The following is a 20,296-nucleotide window of genomic DNA, read 5'->3' as shown; positions in this document are numbered from 1 at the left end:
AGATACTGGGGTGCAGAAGAGCAAGAAGATAAATAACAATATGGGGATGCGGTAGTTGGGTGTGCTATTTACAGATTGGCTGTGTACAGGTACAGTGATCGGTAAGCTGCTCTGCCAGCTGATGGTTAAAGTTAGAGAGGTTAACCAGGCTCCAAGGGCTGGACAGTCCTCTTCTGCCTGTACCGACCATGTATTTCAGTTTTTTATTTTATTTTTTTATTTTACCTTTATTTTGTCCGGGGGGTCAAATTAGTATTTACGCTGATGGCAGTACATGAACAAAGTACATGTTATTCTCGAGCTTAGTGATTAGAATCCTCATCTTAATGCAGTTTGATCAGGGCTAATGGGTCGCTACTGTTTACTCTCTGAGGCACTCAGTGTTTTTACCGAGTCTTTCTACTCCGCTGCTTAGTTGGCAGCCCAACATAATGCCTGCTGCGGTGTCCACTTAAAGAAGTTAATGCTTCTGGCTGCCGCCCGGGCTTGTGTACAGTAACATTATATTATGAGTGTGTGTGTTTTGATTTATGTGTCTATATAGAGGTGTGTGTGTGTGTGTGTGTGTGTGTGTGTGTGTGTGTGTGTTTATCTGTTTGTGAAGAAATAACGGTGTTACTTCTACCCTGACGCCTGCCCCATTCATTAACACTACTCCTGAACATCAGTGATCAGTTATGTTAAGCCACCAGAAACCCTAGCTGAGATGATCTGCTGTATATAAAGAGAGAAACCCATTCAGCAAACGCAATGGAGTTTCTGCAATTAGTACTGCCTTTAGATATGGCTTCTGATTCATTAGTATGCAGTCGTTGTCATAAGTGTATAATTACCACAAAGAGAAAAAAACACTTATTCCTCGCACAGGAGAATAGGTGTGGCTTTCACCGAATGTGTTGTGATGAAAACTAAATGCTTGTATAAAATTATGCACAGTATGAAAACACTTGGATGGAATTATTTGGACGAGTTCCTTCTATTCAGTAGTACCTTCCACAACATACGCCGTGGCAAAATAGTATAATATATTTTCCAGTATTGTTTTGATACTGTAAACCGCCATTCAGATTGCTGCATGCTTGCTGGTAATTAACAATAACCTAGTATGTCCTCTTTACCCCAGCCTTCACCATAGACAATGTGGTGAGCCATTAATAAACAGTATAAAGGTAGATTAAATAATTGATTGGCATTGACAGTTCTATATACATTCGATACACGATATTCTATAATTCAGTGATAACTCACTTCCTCTGTGTATAACAGTCATTGTTGTCATAAAACTGGTGTTGTACTGTACAGCAGCTCAAAGCCATAGACCTGTTCAGATCCTGTATCTGTGCCCCATGTGTAGGCTATGACTGTTGGTCTTTTCATGCCTACATGATAACACCTTCTCACTGCTATCATAACAACAGACTTACAATATGAGCACCTCCACCAGACGTGAATTTAAAAAGAAAAAGTTTTTTTTTTTGTTGGTTTCGCAGAAGTCATGAATACAGTTCTTTCTCGTTTTTTCTCTCCTGTTCCTTACGCTTCTCTCTCTCAATTAAATTCAAGGGGCGTTATTGGCAGGGGAAACATATGTTAACATTGCCAAGCAAGTGAAGCAGATAATATACAAAAGTGAAGAACAATAAAAATGAACAGTAAACATTACACTCACAGAAGTTCCAAAATAACCTCATTCTGTGGGTAGTGTGCACATAGCCTGTCTTCTCTTGAGAGCCAGGTCTGCCTACGGTGGCCTTTCTCAATAGCAAGGCTATGCTCACTGAGTCTGAACATAGTCAAAGCACTTCTTAAGTTTGGGTCAGTCACAGTGGTCAGGTATTCTGCCACTGTGTACTCTCTGTTTAGGGCCAAATAGCGTTCTAGTTTGCTCAGTTTTTTTTGGTTAATTCTTTCCAATGTGTCAAGTAATTATCTTTTTGTTTTCTCATGATTTGGTTGGGTAGAATGCCCTTCTTGCCTTATCTCTCAGATCATTCACAGCTTTGTGGAAGTTACCTGTGGCACTGATGTTTAGGCCAAGGTATGTATAGTTTTTGTGTGCTGACCCAAACCGCTCTAGCGCAACGGTGTCTAGATGGAATTTGTATTTGTGGTCCTGGCGACTGGACCTTTTTTGGAACACCATTATTTTGGTCTTACTGAGATTTACTGTCAGGGCCCGGGTCTGGAAGAATCTGTGCAGAAGATCTAGGTGCTGCTGTAGGCCTTCCTTGGTTGGTGACAGGAAGCACCAGATCATCAGCAAACAGTAGACATTTGACTTCAGATTCTAGCAGGGTGAGGCCGGGTTCTGCAGACTGTTCTAGTGCTCTCGCCAATTCGTTGATATATTTGTTGAAGAGGGTGGGGCTTAAGCTGCATCCTTGTCTCACCCCACGGCCCTGTGGGAAGAAATGTGTGTGTTTTTTGCCTATTTTAACCTCACACTTGTTGTTTGTGTACATGGATTTTATAATGTTGTATGTTTTTCCCCCAACACCACTTTACATCAATTGTATAGCAGACCCTCATGCCAAATTGAGTTGAAGGCTTTTTTGAAATCAACAAAGCATGAGAAGACTTTGCCTTTGTTTTGGTTTGTTTGTTTGTCAATTAGGGTGTGCAGGGTGAATACGTGGTCTGTCGTACGATAATTTGGTAAAAAGCCAATTTGACATTTGCTCAGTACATTGTTTTCATTGAGGAAATGTACGAGTCTGCTGTTAATGATAATACAGAGGATTTTCCCAAGGTTGCTGTTGACGCATATCCCACGGTAGTTATTGGGGTCAAATTTGTCTCCACTTTTGTGGATTGGGGTGATCAGTCCTTGGTTCCAAATATTGGGGAAGATGCCAGAGCGAAGGATGATATTAAAGAGTTTTAGTATAGCCAAAAGGAATTTGTTGTCTGTATATTTTATCATTTCATTGAGGATACCATCACCACCACAGGCCTTTTTGGGTTGGAGGGATTGTATTTTGTCCTGTAGTTCATTCAATGTAATTGGAGAATCCAGTGGGTTCTGGTAGTCTTTAATAGTTGATTCTAAGATTTGTATTTGGTCATGTATATGTTTTTGCTGTTTGTTCTTTGTTATAGAGCCAAAAAGATTGGCGAAGTGGTTTACCCACACATCTCCATTTTGGATAGATAATTCTTCGTTTTTGTTTAGTGTTTTCCAATTTTCCCATAATTGGTTAGTCTATGGACTCTTCAATTACAATGAGCTGATTTAACGTGTTGTTTCTGTATTGTTTTAGTAATTCTCAATTTCTTTTAGGTTTTTGCATTCTTCATCAAACCAGTTGTCATTGCTGCTCATTTTCTTTTGTTTTCTGATTGAAATGTTTTAGATTTGATAGGAAAGCTGAGGTCAAATATACTGTTAAGATTTTCTACTGCCAAGTTTACACCTTCACTATTACAGTGGAACGTTTTGTCCAGGAAGTTGTCTAAAAGGGATTTAATTTGTTGTTGCCTAATTGTTTTTTTGGTAGGTTTCCACACTACTTCCCTTCCATCTATAGCATTTCTTAATATTACTCCGTTCCTTTAGCTATGATGCCTCATGATTGAGTATTGCTCTGTTCAAGTAGACTGTGATTTTGCTGTGATCTTATAGGGGCGTCAGTGGGCTGACTGAGGAAGCTCTGAGAGACTCTGGGTTGAGGTCAGTGATAAAATAGTCTACAGTACTACTGACGAGATGAGTTATAGGTGTACCTACAATAGGAGTCCCCTCGAAGCCTACCATTGACTATGTACATACTCAGTGTGCGACAGAGCTGCAGGAGTTGTGACCCGTTTTTGTTGGTTATGTTGTCATAGTTGTGCCTAGGGAGGGAATGCTGTAACCTCCAGGCAGGTGTTTGTCCCCCTGTGTGCTGAGGGTGTCAGGTTCTTGTCCGGTTCTGGCATTTAGGTCGCCACAGACTAGTACATGTCCCTGGGCCTGGAAATTATTGATTTCCCCCTCCAGGATGGAGAAGCTTCATTAAACACACTCCAGCCGTGGCCTCGCAGGGCCTGCCCTTTAGTTCCGCCATGGCTAGCCATCCCAGAGACCTTTACCGTTGTTAGCGTAGCAAAACTTTGTGGCTTGCTACACTATTAGTGGTTAGCGGCTAACAGCTAACAGACCGTCTCAGACTGATGCACTCAAGGGAGCTCATTTTTCTCTCTCTCCATAAGACCATTTTGCCCTTTTCTTTCTCTCGCTCTTTCTGATCTCTCTTTCTCTCGCTTTCATTCTTTCATTACCACTCTCCCCTCCAAACCACAGTCCGGGAAAAGCAAATTAGATGCTAAAAGACACGAATGGGGGTTAAGTGCACTCTGGGCTTCTCCCTTGGAGTCAGCACATTCTGATCTGTCCATTCTCTGAAAAACTCTGTTGTGGTTTGTTGGAGGGGGGGGGGGGAGGACTTACAACAAGAGTTTTACAAAACTGGAACAGAGAGGAGATGGATGAGTGTGTAGGGTATAGAGGGGGGATGGAGGGAGGCATTTTTGGAGGATGATGAAGCGCCTGATTCCCGACAGTCGGACTAAGAAAAATCAGATGTTAGTCCTGCAGGGAGTGTGTGTGTGTGTGTGAAGGGGGGGTTGTGTGTGTGTGTGTGGGTCTGTCCAATGATAACATCTCCAGCTGCAACAAATCAGTCACATATAAACAAGCTGCAATTGTATTTTGTGGGAAGAAAGCGGTGGCCATTATTTTTACTGTTAGCGGAAATACCTGCATACCTGAGGTGTCGACACACAATCCATGGCATGCTGTTAAACCCCCTTAAAACAGTTCCTAAACACAGAGAGGCTCTCAAAGGATAAAGTAAAGGGGGAAAGGCTTGTATCAGGAGGGTTTAAGCCTATTAAACCGCTTTAGCCCGGCATATGTTTCCTGTGTCATTGTAACTGGCAATGTTTATATCAGGGACTGATACTGCATGTAGCACCAGGGAGAGGAGGAGACTTTGGAAGTGTGTGTGTGTCGACCATCTTTGTGTGTGTGTGTGTGTGTGTGTGTTTCTGCTATCCTTGTGTCTGTGTGTGAGGGGAAGGTCACTCAGTGGGGGACAGATGACCGATAGCGACCCAAGGACAGCCAGGGGGTGTGGAGGAGCCCTTGGGCTGAGAGAACTTGGGCTGAGAGAAGGGTAAGACTGTCTGCCCAGGGCCAGAGGGCCAGCAGTGGCTGGATGAGAGTGTGGGCTGTGATTCGCTGTGGCACTGGATGGCAGGAAGCATACTGCTCCCCGCGGAGGGGGGGTGGATGGAGGGAGGGAGGGGGCTGGAGGTAATAGTGTCACAGTCAGGGGGCACACACACGCGCAAAGATGGATAGATAGATATATATAGGACACACACACACACACACACACACACACACACACACACACACACACACAGAGAGGATAGTACCATGTACTGACAGACACAGACAGATGGATATAGCGGCACAATCTGACGAACACACACACATGCAGTGTCACTGACTGACCTCAGCTTAATCTCCAGATAGTTATTCAAATGCACCGGGACCAACTGGGGCAAGATCTCAGTAGATTAGCTGTGGCTCTGCTTGATGTTGCTTGGCACCAGCAGCAGTGGCCACTAAGACACGCTAGTAGAAATGCCTTTTGGTCTGGAGACACCCAGCTCAGTGGAGCTTAAACATTCTGCTTCATGCCCTTCTGAGCTCCACACACACACACACACACTGCTCTCTTGACCCGGCAAGAGCCCTCTGTGGCTCCGCAAACACCCAGGCTTCATTACGTATGCGGAAGGTTACCAGGTAATAAGCGCCATGGCGGCAGCCACGGCCCCGAAGCCCAGCCCTGGTCTACTTGACCCAGATGAGTGGCAGTCGCTGGGTACGTGACCTGTTTTAAGGCAAAGATCAGGGGACGTGGGCCATTCTGGAGCCGAAATGAAGCCTCTGAAGTGGCTGTTGCTGTCTCGCGCCTATTTGACCTAGTTTAATCCCCGGGAATGGAATGGTTGGAGGCGTTTGCAATGATGATAAACTAATTTCGGTATCATTTTCGTAGAGAAACACAATTTTCTGGTCCAGTCATGCTATTTGAGGAGGTGAACTAGGAGAGTGTTTTTAATCCACTAAGTGGCAGACCGATGGAGGGAAACCGAAACACGGGGAGAATTGACCGGCATGGAAAAAAGAGGGCATCGCTGGCATTTGATAGTTTTGGATAAAAGCTGCACTTCTAAACCCTAAGAGAGACACGCACGAACGTACACACGCAGAAAAGGGGGATACCTAGTCAGTTGTACAACTGAATGCATTCAACCTAAATGTGTCTTGTGTATTTAACCCAACCCCTCTGAATCAGAGACGTGCAGGGAGCTGCCTTAATCCACATCCACATCTTCGGCGCCCGGGGAACAGGAGGTTAACTGCCTTGCTCAGGGGCAGAACGACAGCTCTTTATCTTGTCAGCTCGGGACTTTGATTCAGCAACCTTTCGGTTACTGGCCCAACGCTCCTACCCCCCAGGCTACCTGCCGCACGGGTGTGTTTGTGAGTGTTTCCATGAGGCGTCACGATCCAATGACTTTTGGATCAACTGTCATCCCTGGCGGTGCTAAAGGTCTCCGTGTGTGTGTGTTGCGTTGTACAGTTCACTGGTGAGCAATGGGGTAAGATAAGATGTATGCTTGTGGGATGCTAACGAGCCCATCAGTGAAACACTCCTTCCTGCAAGACTGTCCTCCAATCACAGATGGCCCTGCAAAGTTGTGTGTGTGTGTGTGTGTGTGAGAGAGAAGAAGGGAGGGCTTGGCTCGATGGTGCAAGCGGGAAGCCGGGAACACACTAGGTCACTAAGATGGTTGGGGAGAGAGAAAGAGGGAGGGACGGAGAGTTGGATGAAGAAAGAGAAAGGGAGGGGTAAAGAAAACACTTAGGGGAGGTTGCTGTCAGTGGTAATCCTCTTTTGGCCTCTAAGCACAAGGCAGTAAGGAGCCGAATAATGTTTCCCCCTGTCGACAGATTTTCAACTTCATATCTCCATTATCGTTATCTTTGTGAAGCTTTTAGTCTTCTCTCTCGCTCTCCCCCTCTCCATTCTTTGTCCTTTCTTTCACTCATTCGCTCCCCGTCTAGCTCCAGCACTTACTATACAAGTTTTTAATAGTTAGTTATTAAACTGAAAGGTAATTATGTAGTATTTGAATGTATCCATTTTTGAATGTATCAGTTTTCAGCCAGCTAGAGGAGGCAAGATGGTCCTAAAAGGGGTGTGTGTGTGTGTGTGTGTGTGTGTGTGTGTGTGTGTGTGTGTGTGCGCGCCTCTGTGTCTGACTAAGAGAGAACATTTGGAGCTTACTTGCCAGTGAAGGGAAAGTGAGCAATGGAGCGCGAGAGAGAGATGGAGATCGAGCGATAGAGAGAGATGTTCCAGTTGGGAGTTTTGCGGAGGAGTGTAGCAGCAGAATGCCAATGGCGGTGAAGGCCCGGCCGACTGTGAGTGGTTGTTTCACGAGTTGTTCCTCCCTGTCACTTAAACCGTATCCCATGGAGACGGAGGACCTTTAAAGTCTGCCTCTTGGCCCCACTGCAGGGCCTTCGCACCCCTATCGCTCTCTTCTGCCCTCCCTCCTAGCATCATCCTTCCCTCCCATCTCTCTATCCCTCCATCCTCCCACATCTATTTATATATGAGACACATTAATATGTGACTGTGTAGCATGTGATGGGGGTTCGGGATAGTCTCATTCTTTCAATTTGGGCTGACAGGATAGTATCACACACCGAATGCCACCCCCCTTTTGATTCATTTGGTAAAAGCTAGCTATTCTGTGTGTGTGTGTGTGTGTGGGGTAAGTGACTCAACTGGAAGAGAGATGCTGTAGAATATGTTAGGGTGACTGGCCAGGTGTGTGTCTTAGTGTGTACGTATGTGTGTTTGTGAGTGCTAAGAGGTTTGTCTATTCTCATCACATCTGTTATGTGAGCTAATAAGTCTTCATTGAGATCCTCTCCACTCCACCACACCCCATTCTTGTATCCACCCTGACAAAATCTGTTCTCATTCCTTTCTCTTTCTCCCCCCTCTCTTCTTACCCCACCCTGTCTTAGCCCTTGTTTTCTGCCAAGCCAAACCCGTGGGCATCGGGTAGGTATCTTTTACCCTCCTTTTTCCAGCCAATCCAATCCTCTGTATCTCTACGTCCTTCCCTCAGCCCACCCCATCAAACAGGGTTATATTCATTAGGCACTAAACATAAGAAACAGGGATGGGACTATCTGGACTTGAGCAATAACAACAGCTTGTTTTAGTTTTCCCGTCAATGGTTTTAAGGCGTTCTACTGCTGTTTGCCCTAATGAATACAACCCAGTTAATTTCCTCCATCGCTAGACTGCTAGTTTTTGATGCAGTAACTAACATGACTCATTATTTATTGAAAATACAGTTTATCAGTGGAGAACATCAATGGTAAACGCTGCGAATGTAAACTTTGATATCCAGCACATCAGATAAACGGCTAGGATACCCACAGAGGGGTGCCAATAGGCTGTGGGGGGTGTGTGGGTGGGGGGGGGCTTCTGTCTGTATAGATTTCTGTGTGTGTCTGTGTGTGTCCACGTATCCAGCTGGGAGAATGAGAGAGAACAATTTAGGACTGAGACAGCCCTGGCCACCACCCCATCTTTCTCTCTCTCTCTCCCTCCCTCCATTTCATGTTTTCGTGATAATAAATGATTGTAGCTGGCCGGTGTCTTTTCAGTTGTGACTGCCGTTGTTTGTATGAGGGTGCATCTCTGGATGTGTCCCCGGCGTAGATTCAGCAGACTCCTCTACACACACACACACACACCTAACAGATGCGTGGTGCTGCACCACTCCCAGTGGAATCACCCATATTTGGAATCTTTGATATGGATGCAAGCCTAGCCGGAGGGAGAATCGACAAAGTAATTTATGTTCTCACTATCAGCAGTGAGACTTTAGCTTGGCAACAGCACGCCATGTGGCCGCAAAGAGAAAGTACACCATTATTATCCTCAATGGGATCTTGTCGCCCCCAGTGGCCATCTGTGGAAACTGCAAGCCGGTTTAAAACCAACGTAATGAGAGGCTTTTACATTCAATTTAGACGCCTCACTCAGCCTCAGTGCCCTCTGGAAATCACAAACACAGACATAATTGAGCAAGGAGGCGGAGGTCTACTTGGAACATCGTCGGATGATAAGATGTCTGGCAAGGATTAAATGCCTAACAGAGCTGATTTCCTGGGGTGTATTCAGTGATGAGAAACGTTCTGGATGTTGCAGATAGAAATAGAATAACCAATCATATCTGTTCTCTGCGATACATACCTATCTGAATGTTCTAGAACATCCTCCTGAACAGGCCCCTGTTCTTCAGTTCAGCTGTTTTCATTTAAAACTTCTGATTGGATTCTGATTCTAACACATTTCCCCAGCCCTTATCCCTGTCACAAGGAGTAATGACACATTCATTTGAATTGGACTAAATCCTAAGTCCTCCGCGTCGTCTTCTCTTTCAGAGCAGCGTAAGATTACAGCAGGGCCGTCGACGGCTGGCATCATCGGAGGCATCATTGGTGTGGTTCTCTTCTTGCTGGCGATCGTCGGCGCTGTCATCATTCTGGTCCGCAAACGCAAGCAGAACGCCATGAATGGGGAGTGAGTATTCCGCCCCCAGCAAATGTTTCTTTCAATATATGACTTAACAAAATACCTATCTTTCCTCCGATCAATGAAGTTTTATTCAGTCCAAAATTAATCTGTTAGGTATGGACAAAGTAAGTAGCACTAACCTCTTCTCCTGCCCTCTCTTCTCTCATCCAATCAGTGGTCCTCCCAAGCACAAGCCCCCTCCCCCTGTGAAGGCCGGCAGCTCCACTGAAATGGTGAGTGGTCCACGTCCCTGTCATTCAGGGCTCATTATTAGTGAAGGTCATAAACAAAGATTATGTATGTAACCGCGGTTATGTGAGCTATTGGATTACTCCAATATGGTATTCTTCTGCTATGCAGGATACATTCTGAGTAAGAATTTCAGATCAGTCCCGGATACCGAGTAGTGCTGCGGCTTACCCCCTTAAATAGCTGCTGCCACAGTACTCCCACCTCGTGTCCTCTTCAAGGCGCCGTAGATCACCGACAAGAGGATTGGAGTGATCCAATAGCTCACATTACCGTGGTTACATACATAACCTTCGTTCTGTAGCGCTATATTGGATCACTCCAATATGGTATCACAATACCAGATTAATCTGTGAACTAGGCATGGCCAGACAAGAGTAAAATCCCATAGGACTGAGATCAGGGCAGTCATGGTTACTGTGTCCCTCCTTCCCCCTCCAGGGAAGTGGAGGCAACACAGAACACGACCGTCCCGACCTGGTTGGTGGCAGCAACATTGGCTCGATAGTATGTAGCAAAAGTTCTAGACGACGCCCAACTGGCCGAGACAGTGCCGAGGCAAATGTCATCAAGGGGAAATCCTCAGAGCAAGGCCCACGATGTAGCTACTCACTATCCTGTAGTAATATTGGCCACATCCAATGTGAGAGTCTCTGTTTCGTTAGGCTCTTCCCCAGAATTCTCTGACCATAACTCACGAACAGCTGATCCAACTGTTGTATTGTCTTAGTCCGTGTAACGTAAGTTTCCAGTGGCCTCACCGGGCACAACACACTTGGGGAAAATCTTAGCCCACCCGCAGCCGTTGGAGGTACGTATGTGGACAAATGTAAGAGCCAGTTCACATGCCTGTCAGACTGGACCTTCGGCAAGAAGGAGAGCTAGGCCGGATGGTAACACTCCCCTTGTCTGCACCCATTCGGAAACATTCAGCACTCACTAACCCTCATAGTGGAGGTAATAGCCAACAGGAATGCCACCTTCATGTATAGGTGCTTCAAAGACGCTGACCTGGCCTAGCAAGTGCTGACACCACCACACCAAGGTCTGTTTGGCACCGAACAGGCCTTCGCTGGACGCAGACGTCTAACTCCCTTCATAAACTTGGAGAGCAATGGGTGGCCATGGGTCCCTCCAGGCGATCGTCATGACATGCCAAAATTGCGGCCAAATACACTCTCAAATTGGATGACTCTCGGCCTGCATCAAGCAGTGATTGTAAAAAGTGTAAAACCATTTGTATGTCACATGACTCTGGGGCAACATTATGACCCCCACACCAGAATATGTCCCACCGCATTTGATATAATGCGTTGGTCAAGGAAACCCTGGCGTTCTGCAACGTGTTCACCACATTGTCCTGAATGCCTAAACTTGCCCATTTACTTCTCTCGGGCCAAGCCCAAAGCAGGAGGCAGCGCGGAATCCCCCAAGCCTGAGAGAACAGGTCGGGTCTCAGTGGTAGCTGCCATGGGGTCTCAGAGAGGAGGGACAACAGGAGGCTGAACCATGGTTGTCTCAGCCAATATCAGGAGCAGCCGGTGGCCCTTCAAGCTGACCCTGTCTAGCGTAGCTATGATTAGTGGAAATGGTGGGAACGCATAAAGTGTCGTTGCCGGCCAATCGTGAGCGAGGGCGTCCAAACCCAGAGGGCCTAGAGGGTCTGACATCGAGAACCAGCTGGGACAATGAGTGTTCTCCTGTGCTCTCCCAAACAGCTGTAGCACCACCTGAGCATTTAGACTACAGTCCCCTTCCGCTGGGCCATTTCTCGAAAGCATGTCCACTGCCCGCACTGACACCTAGCGGGTCGGAGCCCACAGTAAGAGCTCCAGAGCCATTTCGTGGAGGAACAAAGCGGCCAAAAGGGTGCTTCTGCGACGAGGCATTACCCCAGAAGGGGGAAATACGGTCATCAGATGGGGAGGACTGTACTGTGGCCTTCATCCCCTCCAGGCGCGCCAAGCGCATGCGTTCTCCAAAGGCGGCGCAGGCCAGTCTACTATTGGGTTCACCAACTGCTCTCTGTGGGTGTTCGAGCTAGCTGCTCCAAGCTATTGAATAGCTGCGGGTATACTTCTGCGCTTATACACTCTAACATAGAGTTCCTACCAAGCAAATCCTCCCTGGAATGAGCCGAGAAAAGGAAGAGGCGGGATTAGTGTGGCGGCAGTTATTTAAGGGAGTCAGTCACAGCACTACCCGGTATATGGGACTAATCTGTAATTCTTACTCGTAATGTATCCTGCCGAGCAGAAGGATACTTTATTGGAGTGAACCAATATAGTGCTTCATAACCACATGCAGTAGTGCAGTTCTTAATTGGGATAATGTCTATTGATCAGAGATGAGTGGCCCATTTATCCGACTTTGACCTCTCCACTACCCCACAGCTGAACAAGCCTGTCACGGACTCAGTGCTGACGGAGTTGACGGAAACCCAGCCTTTCAGTAACGTCTACTACGAGACTAGCGGAGAGCCTGTCACGGTAAGAGGACATCCTCCAAACTCTAGGTCGTGATCATTAGGTCACACTAGAAAACAAAAATGAATGTTTCTTGTTGTACTTAAGTCCAGGTAGTTACTCTGTTTTAGTCTGTTGTCTGCCATTGGGTGCCTAATGAACACGACCCTGGACTCTCTCCATTTTCACATAGTGCTGCTTAAAGTCATTGATTTACTACCTGTAGGCTACTGTATATCGAAATGTCCTTTAATGAGGGACAACTGGCTGCTTTCTAGACTCTATAATCAGTCAGATCACTCACCCTTTTTAACTATATTATAACATTCTGCCTCCATGGTACCTCAACAGCTTGACTATTTTGAAAAAATGGAACCTGTTGTGAAACTATTGAGCAATGCATGGTCAAGGAGTGGATTTTGCCTACCATATCACATCTTGAGAGTTCTTGTTGCTGGTTCAACCGAGGATCTGTTGATGTTACAGGATCTGGATGCGTGCGACGATAACACCGTTGGTGGTGGGGCTGCTAATGGTGGCGGCCCTGCTGCCCTGGAGGACTCAATACAGTATGCCGACGTCGACGAAGCCCTGCCACCATACTCTGACGCGGACGATCACCATGTCGACGAGCCGCCGTCGGCCGCTGTGGCCCGTGGAGAAAGCTTTGTGTCGGCAGCCATGTATGTTTAGCAGGTGACGTTTAGGTCTCCATAACGACACAACAACAACACCGTGCCTCTACTCGGTTACATTGAACAGCACAGAGTCCGAGGAAGGCTCTGGAAAGATCGGCACAACTCCAGCCTCCTGATGTGGTCAAATCCTAAATGCAGTGTTTCCTACTGTTGTGATTCGGGCAAGGTAATATCACCGGAAACATCATTCAAAAATATCACCCGAAAATATCACCCGAAACTGGTTGTTTGAAAGTTGCAATGTTACACCGTCCAGTAAGCATCCTCAGACCAAAATGCCATTTTATGGCAGTATGAACAAAATGAGGTTGTCCCTGTTTTATAACATTGTAACATGACTCATGTTTTGGGTTCAGTCTAAATTGCAAGAGCTGGTAATACTGCATTATTAAGGTAACGAAATGTGACATCTTGGTTTACAGCAAAGCACACAATGCACACACAATTATCAATGCGTTCGTAATTCCCCCACCACAGGAAAGATTACTGCTTACATATAAGTCAAATTAAGTTCAAATTATAAGGATTGTATTTTCAGTGTCAAAATACACGGCATGTATTGGAGAATACTGCCATTAGTACCATTTTATGTAGATGAAGTGGTTAATATGCTCTCTAATATATGCTGTATATTTTACACATAGCAAAATATGTATTTTAATATTTTATATTTTAGTCTTATTTTAAAGAATTGTATGTACTGAAACACAAATGTGCAAAACATCATTGATGAACAATTATGTGAGACCGTGTCAAGTTGGTCAACGATGTCAAGGTGAACCAAATGATCAATGAACACTGTAAATAATATTATATTGATGCTTAATATATTGCCGGTTAAATGTGTGCACATAAAAAAAAAAAATAGTGTAAGTGTTTCCAGAGCCTCTATGTATAGGGGTGTCAGTTTCCGTGTGAAATTGAAAGAGAAAAAAAAGTGTACATTTTACTTTAACGGGTATTGAAGTTGTCAGTCAATGAATATAAAAACGGTTTGTGGATTTTAGTCCTTATCACTCTGCATGGCATGATCGTGGCTTGTTTCAAAACAGTTGGCTCACTTTTCCCAAGGCTACTTGCAGACCCCGGGCTTTATACTTTTTCAATGTTGTCGATGTCTTTGCATTCCGCCATTGTGTCGTCTACTTCAAGCACTACGCATCGATGTAGAGCAGCGGGGTGGTTTTAGGCCGTACAGAAGGCGCACAGCGCTTGAGATATCTTTTTGCTGATACATAAGTCAGTCAGCATATGACTATGTTCTTTCCACAGAGTGCTTACTGCAGGGTGCAATAAACAAAAAGTTGAGTCGAACTCTTGCTGAGGTACGGCGAACAAATGATTGCTTCTGCATGCTCCAAGGAGCTTGAGTCGCACAATTCCACGAGGGCGTTGATCTGTCAGTGTCACCTCAACAGACACCGAGAGAAGCAAGCCTATACTCACTAAGTACATAAAATTGTTAAATAAAAAAAAAGACAAAGAAAAAGACAGAAACATGAACAAAAAGCACATGTACTAATGTAGATACGCATGTAAATAGATAGATACTATAGACACTAATGATTGATAGACAGATATAGAAAAATAGATATACTATATAGATGATTAAAAGTAGACGGACAGGTAGCCAGATATACGGACACATGGAGAAATGGATCACAGTAACTGCCTACCCCACTGTTCTTTAGTCCATCATAGTCAGTGCATTACTTCAATATTATAGTTTTTTCATGTGACAATCACTTTGAAAGCAACTGTCATTGGCTTTTGGTGGTGATTCGGTCTCTATGGTTTCTTTTAAAGGGAACGTCTGCATGCTGCATGGAACTATGGGTAGCTCAACTTCTTCTCTGTGCAAAAAGAGTCACGCTGCCATTTTGAAAACATATGGCTGTGGGCGGCGGGCTCGCATAAAGTGCTGCAGTATCAGACAATCACATCTGTATTTTATAGCCCTTACACAGGTCAGAGTTCAAAGGGAAATTAATTGTTCATTGTTTGGTTTTATAAACTGTGATTCCATTTATTTAATTTTTTTTGTGTATTTTATGTATTTCATATTGTCATCAAATATATTATACTGTTATGTGTATTGACTATAAAAAAAAGACTCAAAATTGAAGATGTGTTGATATATTGAGCTTAAAAAAGACAATCATTGGGGCCCCTGGGTTTGTTATTATGAGAGACCAATGAGTCAGCAGTCTGTTTAGTTTAGTTCTGTTGTTTTATGCTCAAGGCATCTGCTAACTACTTCTCGCTGCAGCAGGAGTTGCTGTGCGTGTTTGCCAATAAATTAGCCTCCTCCCCAATAGGTTTGATGCCAAAAATACAAACCGTGAATGTTAGCGATAACGCTCATCTGAATCCGGTCTTTTTCCTTCCCTGCTTGTTTAGTCATCTCACATTCATTGTTGCTTTTTTTCATCACCAAGCCAGACGTGCCTTCGTTACTTTATTTTTAGCTTTTTCATTTACACATTTGTTTCTGTCTTAGAAAATAAAGACAAGATTAAAAAAGAAACATGGGGTAACCTCTGATTGTGGAAAGCCAAACACTTGAGATTGTGATATATTTATTTTTATTTTCTTTCTTTCCCTTTAACTTAATTTTTTTTTCTGATGCTTTTTTGGGAAACGTATTATATGTTTTACGGATCATTGTCTTGTTCAATAAAATGTAAACTAAAGGCCCTGAACTTCTCGCTGTATTCTCTTTAACTTATGAGTCACAATGACCTCCAGGCCTTGAGCCCTTTAAGGCTCCTAAATGACCAACCAACATCAATCAATCAAATGTATTTATAAAGCCCTTCTTACATCAGCTGATGTCACAAAGTGCTGTACAGAAACCCAGCCTAAAACCCCAAACAGCAAGCAATGCAGGTGTAGAAGCACGCTGGCTAGGAAAAACTCCCTAGAAAAGCCAGAACCTAGGAAGAAACCTAGAGAGGAACCAGGCTATGAGGGGTGGCCAGTCCTCTTCTGGCTGTGCCGGGTGGAGATTATAACAGAACATGGCCAAGATGTTCAAATGTTCATAGATGACCAGCAGGGTCAAATAATAATAATCACAGTGGTTGTCGAGGGTGCAACAGGTCAGCACCTCAGGAGTAAATGTCAGTTGGCTTTTCATAGCCGATCATTCAGAGTATCTCTACCGCTCCTGCTGTCACTAGAGAGTTGAAAACAGCAGGTCTGGGACAGGTAGCTTGTCCGGTGAACAGGTCAGGTTTCCATAGCTGCAGACAGATCAGTTGAAACTGGAGCAGCAGCACGGCCAGGTGGACTGGGGACAGCAAGGAGTCATCAGGCCAGGTAGTCCTGAGGCATGGTCCTAGTGCTCAGGTCCTCCGAGAAAGAGTGAGAGAATTAGAGAGAGCATACTTAAATTCACACAGGACACCGGATAAGACAGGAGTAATACTCCAGTTATAACAGACTGAACCTAGCCCCCTGACACAGCACTACTGCAGCATAAATAATGGAGGTTGAGACAGGAGGGGTCGGGAGACACTGTGGCCCCGTCCAACGATACCCCGGACAGTGCCAAACAGGCAGGATATAACCCCACCCACTTTGCCAAAGCACAACCCCCACACCTCTAGAGGGATATCTTCAACCACCAACTTAACATGTGCTATTGACAGAGTCACATCCTGTGGCAGTATAATGTCCAGTGGTAACTTACACTGATTGCCCTTCGTTGCCCCTGGACATGCATGTGCCTGTTACCATTCTATATCCAGCACCCAAGTAATATAGCCTAGCCTGACATCTATCACCATCCATTTGTTAACCTCTGTCTTAATTAGTGATATACATCTATAGCCTGCGCATCTGACAAGATGCATTCAGAGTGCAGAGATTGTCCCGTGTTAAGAGTAATTAACTCAAGTAAAGGAAAATAACATGCTTGAATGGATTGTGATGGAAGATGATTAAATGTTACTAGCAACGATGAGTAAATAACGATTAGAGGCCGCTAACTCTCAGCCATTTGCTGTTGGTCCTTTGACTGCTGTGCTTGAGTGACAAATACATAGAGAAATATAAATAGAATGAATGAAAGAGATAGTGGTGGCCAATAAGAGCATCTGGTCTTATCTGTCCTTCACCACCAGCGGTTACCATACCTGCTCTGCTAGGTGGTTGCTACTTAAAGTTCACAGGACATTTTACAGTTTTAGGTATGACTGCCTTCTCGTCTTGTGCACCAGAGGCATAGAATAGTCTACAACCCATGCTTCATCTAGATATGTTACTGCCACTGAATGAATTCAACATTTTATGGTAGACTCTGTTACGGAAGAGTGTAAATGCTTTTTTTTTTTAGGCTGGACCATGTTGTATTGTATTGTTGTATGTTTTAATTCTGTAATGTAGTGATTGTTGCTGGCTTGGCCAGGTCTCCTTTGGAAAAGAGACTCTGTCTCAATTTGGTATTTGGTATTTTATTAGGATCTCCATTAGCTTTTGCAAAAGCAGCAGCTACTCTTCCTGGGGTCCACACAAAACATGAAACATAATACAGAATGACATAATACAGAACATCATTAGACAAGAACAGCTCAAGGACAGAACTACATACAATGGGCTTTTCCTGGTTAAATAAAGGTTAAATAAATAAGAGGTAGAAAGGGAAAGAGGGACAGAAGGAGAGTGGAAGATGGCGTCCTCTGCTGGTTCACACTTGGATCAGCGTCACACAACTTTTTGTAAGCTCCTTCCATTTTTAGCTCATTAATGAAACGGCTCACGACTTTCAAAATGTTATTCCCTGTCTTGCCTAAATTACTCCTGGTTATGACAAAGAGTTTAATTAGTCTGCTGACACCAGTTAATCAATGCTATCATGCTTGAGGAGACCACAGGAGGTTGGTGGCACCTTAATTGGGAAGAACGGGCTTGTGGTAATGGCTGGAGCGGAATCAGTGGAATGGTATCAAACACGTGGTAGAGAAATGAACATTCCATTCTCTGGCAACAGCTCTGGTGGACATTCCTGTAGTCAGCATGCCGACTGCACGCTCCCTCAAAACTTGAGACATCTGTGGCATTGTGTTGTGTGAGGCAACTGCACATTTTAGAGTGGCCTTTTATTGTCCACAGCACAAGATGGACTAATCGTGCTGTTTAATCAGCTTGTTGATATGCCACACCTGTAAAGTGGATGGATTATCTTGGCAAAGGAGAAATGCTCCCCAACAGGCATGTAAACAAATGTGTGCACAACATTTTAGAAAAATAAGCTTTTTGTGCGTATGGAACATTTCTGCAAACTTTTATTTTATTGCATGAAACATGCCAGCAACACTTGACATGTTGTATTTATATTTTTGTTCAATATATTTCTGTTTTCAGTAATCTGATGAAATGTGATCATTTTCAGCTAGTACAATGTCCAAAATGTCAGCCCCAGTGCACGTTTCAAAGCAGCAGCCACCGTCACAGTTTATTTTACTCTCGCCATGGCAAATTACAGTATATCTGAGGGTTATGTGTGTAAACATATCCTCTGGAGGCTCAAGCACAGACAAATTCGGGAGGATTTAGCCGGTAAACGTGTTAGGCATCGCTAGGCATGCCGCTTGTGGAAGTTGTTGTCATTTTTGAGCTGCTGAGGCAGGCATGCATACACGTGTTGAAACGCATAAACACATCAATCACAGTCATTCCTGCAGGGGGTGGTCGGGTAAACAAAGAACCAGTAACAAACCTCTGCATGATGGCCTTTAAACAGATTAGTGAGCGTTAAAGGTGCAGTCTGGGATATGTTTTTCAGCAAAACAGCAGCCCGTCACCCTTGTTTTGGTATACAGGAGAGGGATGAGGCTGGGGAAATGTAACCACTCCAACACATCTGCAAATTCATAGATGGCGCTCTTGCTGCAAGAACTGACAGTCCATGACATCACATAATAATTGTAAACCGACTTTAAAGCTCGAAATTGTTTACAAAGGCAGTTTACAATGAAGTAAAACAACCTCACGTGTTTGGGGCTTGATAGAAGACAGTTGTGCTAAGCTCATGCGGCATTTACAAATTACATTTGACAAGAATCAAAGGGTAATTCATTAAAATGATGGATAACAGCTATAGATATCACAGATTGTAGATTTGAATGAGAAGGGCACCAATAGGCAGCTAATGCTACATCATATCCCTTGTGGTGAAGATGAAGAAGGAAGTGTCTGACATCAAAGCACCACCAATTATGGTTAGAGCGCTTAGTGATGGAGATTAAATATATTCTCCCAAGTACTACCAGTGGATGTATCAGTAATTAGGCCATGAGTCAAACAACGCCTCTTCCTTCTCTCATCCACAGATCCACAAGTTGACAACAAAGTTGCCAACTCTGATCAAACTTATTCCTGCAGATTAAAAAAAAAAAAAAAGCTTTCCTTTGGGCTTTAGCTTACAGCTATTCCAGATCAAAGTTGTGCCTGGTCTTCCTTTTACCTTAACATCCACCTTTCATTAAACTTCACACATTATATATGAAATAATGAATTGATTTAGTAATTAGGGGATTAAAACACTGTCTGATATGAAGGTTTGTCTGGTATGTTGAAGTGATATATGGGGGCAAAATGTTATTCATTTGATATTCTCACTGTCAGATCAGTCAAATCGCTCTTGATTGTGACACCAAATAAACTCTTCGTTAACAAATATTTGGGCATGACATTTAAAAAAATGCTAAACGGGAGACAATGATTGATCGTTTTTTGGTAAGAAAATTGCAATAGCCATTTGTGGCAGTGGCTAATTTAACTAAAACGAAGATTGCTGTCTTTCCTCGTCCATAGCTCTCAAGGTACGGAAAGTATTCAGACCCCTTTACTTTTTCCAATTTTTGTTACATTACAGCCTTATTCTAAAATGTATTTTAGTATTTTTTTCCCTCATCAATCTACAGACAATACCCCATAATGACAAAGCGAAAACAGGCTTAAAAAAAGAAAAACAGAAATACCTAATTTACATAAGTATTCAGACTCTTTGCTATGAGACTCGAAATTTAATTGAGGTGCATCCTGTTTCCATTGATCATCCTTGAGATGTTTCTACAACTTGATTGGAGTCCACCTGTAGTAAATTCAATTAACTGGACCTGATTTGGAAAGGCACCTGTCTATATAAGGTCCCACTGTTGACAGTGCATATCTGAGCAAAAATCAAGCCATGAGGTCGAAATACTTGTCC

The 20,296-nt window shown here is 44.1% G+C and overlaps 1 protein-coding gene across 2 annotated transcripts in view; it reads left to right on the top strand.

The window, feature by feature from the left end:
* The window catches only part of LOC106569973 (poliovirus receptor), a 73,604-nt gene extending 57,831 nt beyond the window's left edge, over positions 1-15,773 (top strand). Inside the window, exons 7-10 of one of the 2 annotated variants that reach the window (XM_014141770.2) lie at positions 9,536-9,674; positions 9,844-9,901; positions 12,311-12,406; positions 12,869-15,773. In XM_014141770.2, coding sequence (XP_013997245.1) covers positions 9,536-9,674; positions 9,844-9,901; positions 12,311-12,406; positions 12,869-13,075 — 500 coding nt within the window. In that variant the 3' untranslated portion in view covers positions 13,076-15,773. Of the gene's footprint in view, positions 1-9,535; positions 9,675-9,843; positions 9,902-12,310; positions 12,407-12,868 lie in introns of those variants that run through there. The other variant, XR_001320595.2, reaches the window with a different exon arrangement.
* Positions 15,774-20,296: the final 4,523 nt, after the last annotated feature.

This window comes from Salmo salar, chromosome ssa14, assembly GCF_905237065.1.
Source record: "Salmo salar chromosome ssa14, Ssal_v3.1, whole genome shotgun sequence".
NCBI classification, from domain to species: domain Eukaryota; kingdom Metazoa; phylum Chordata; class Actinopteri; order Salmoniformes; family Salmonidae; genus Salmo; species Salmo salar.
Note: the sequence above shows the minus strand (reverse complement) of the source record. Positions and strands in the feature narration are given on the sequence as shown.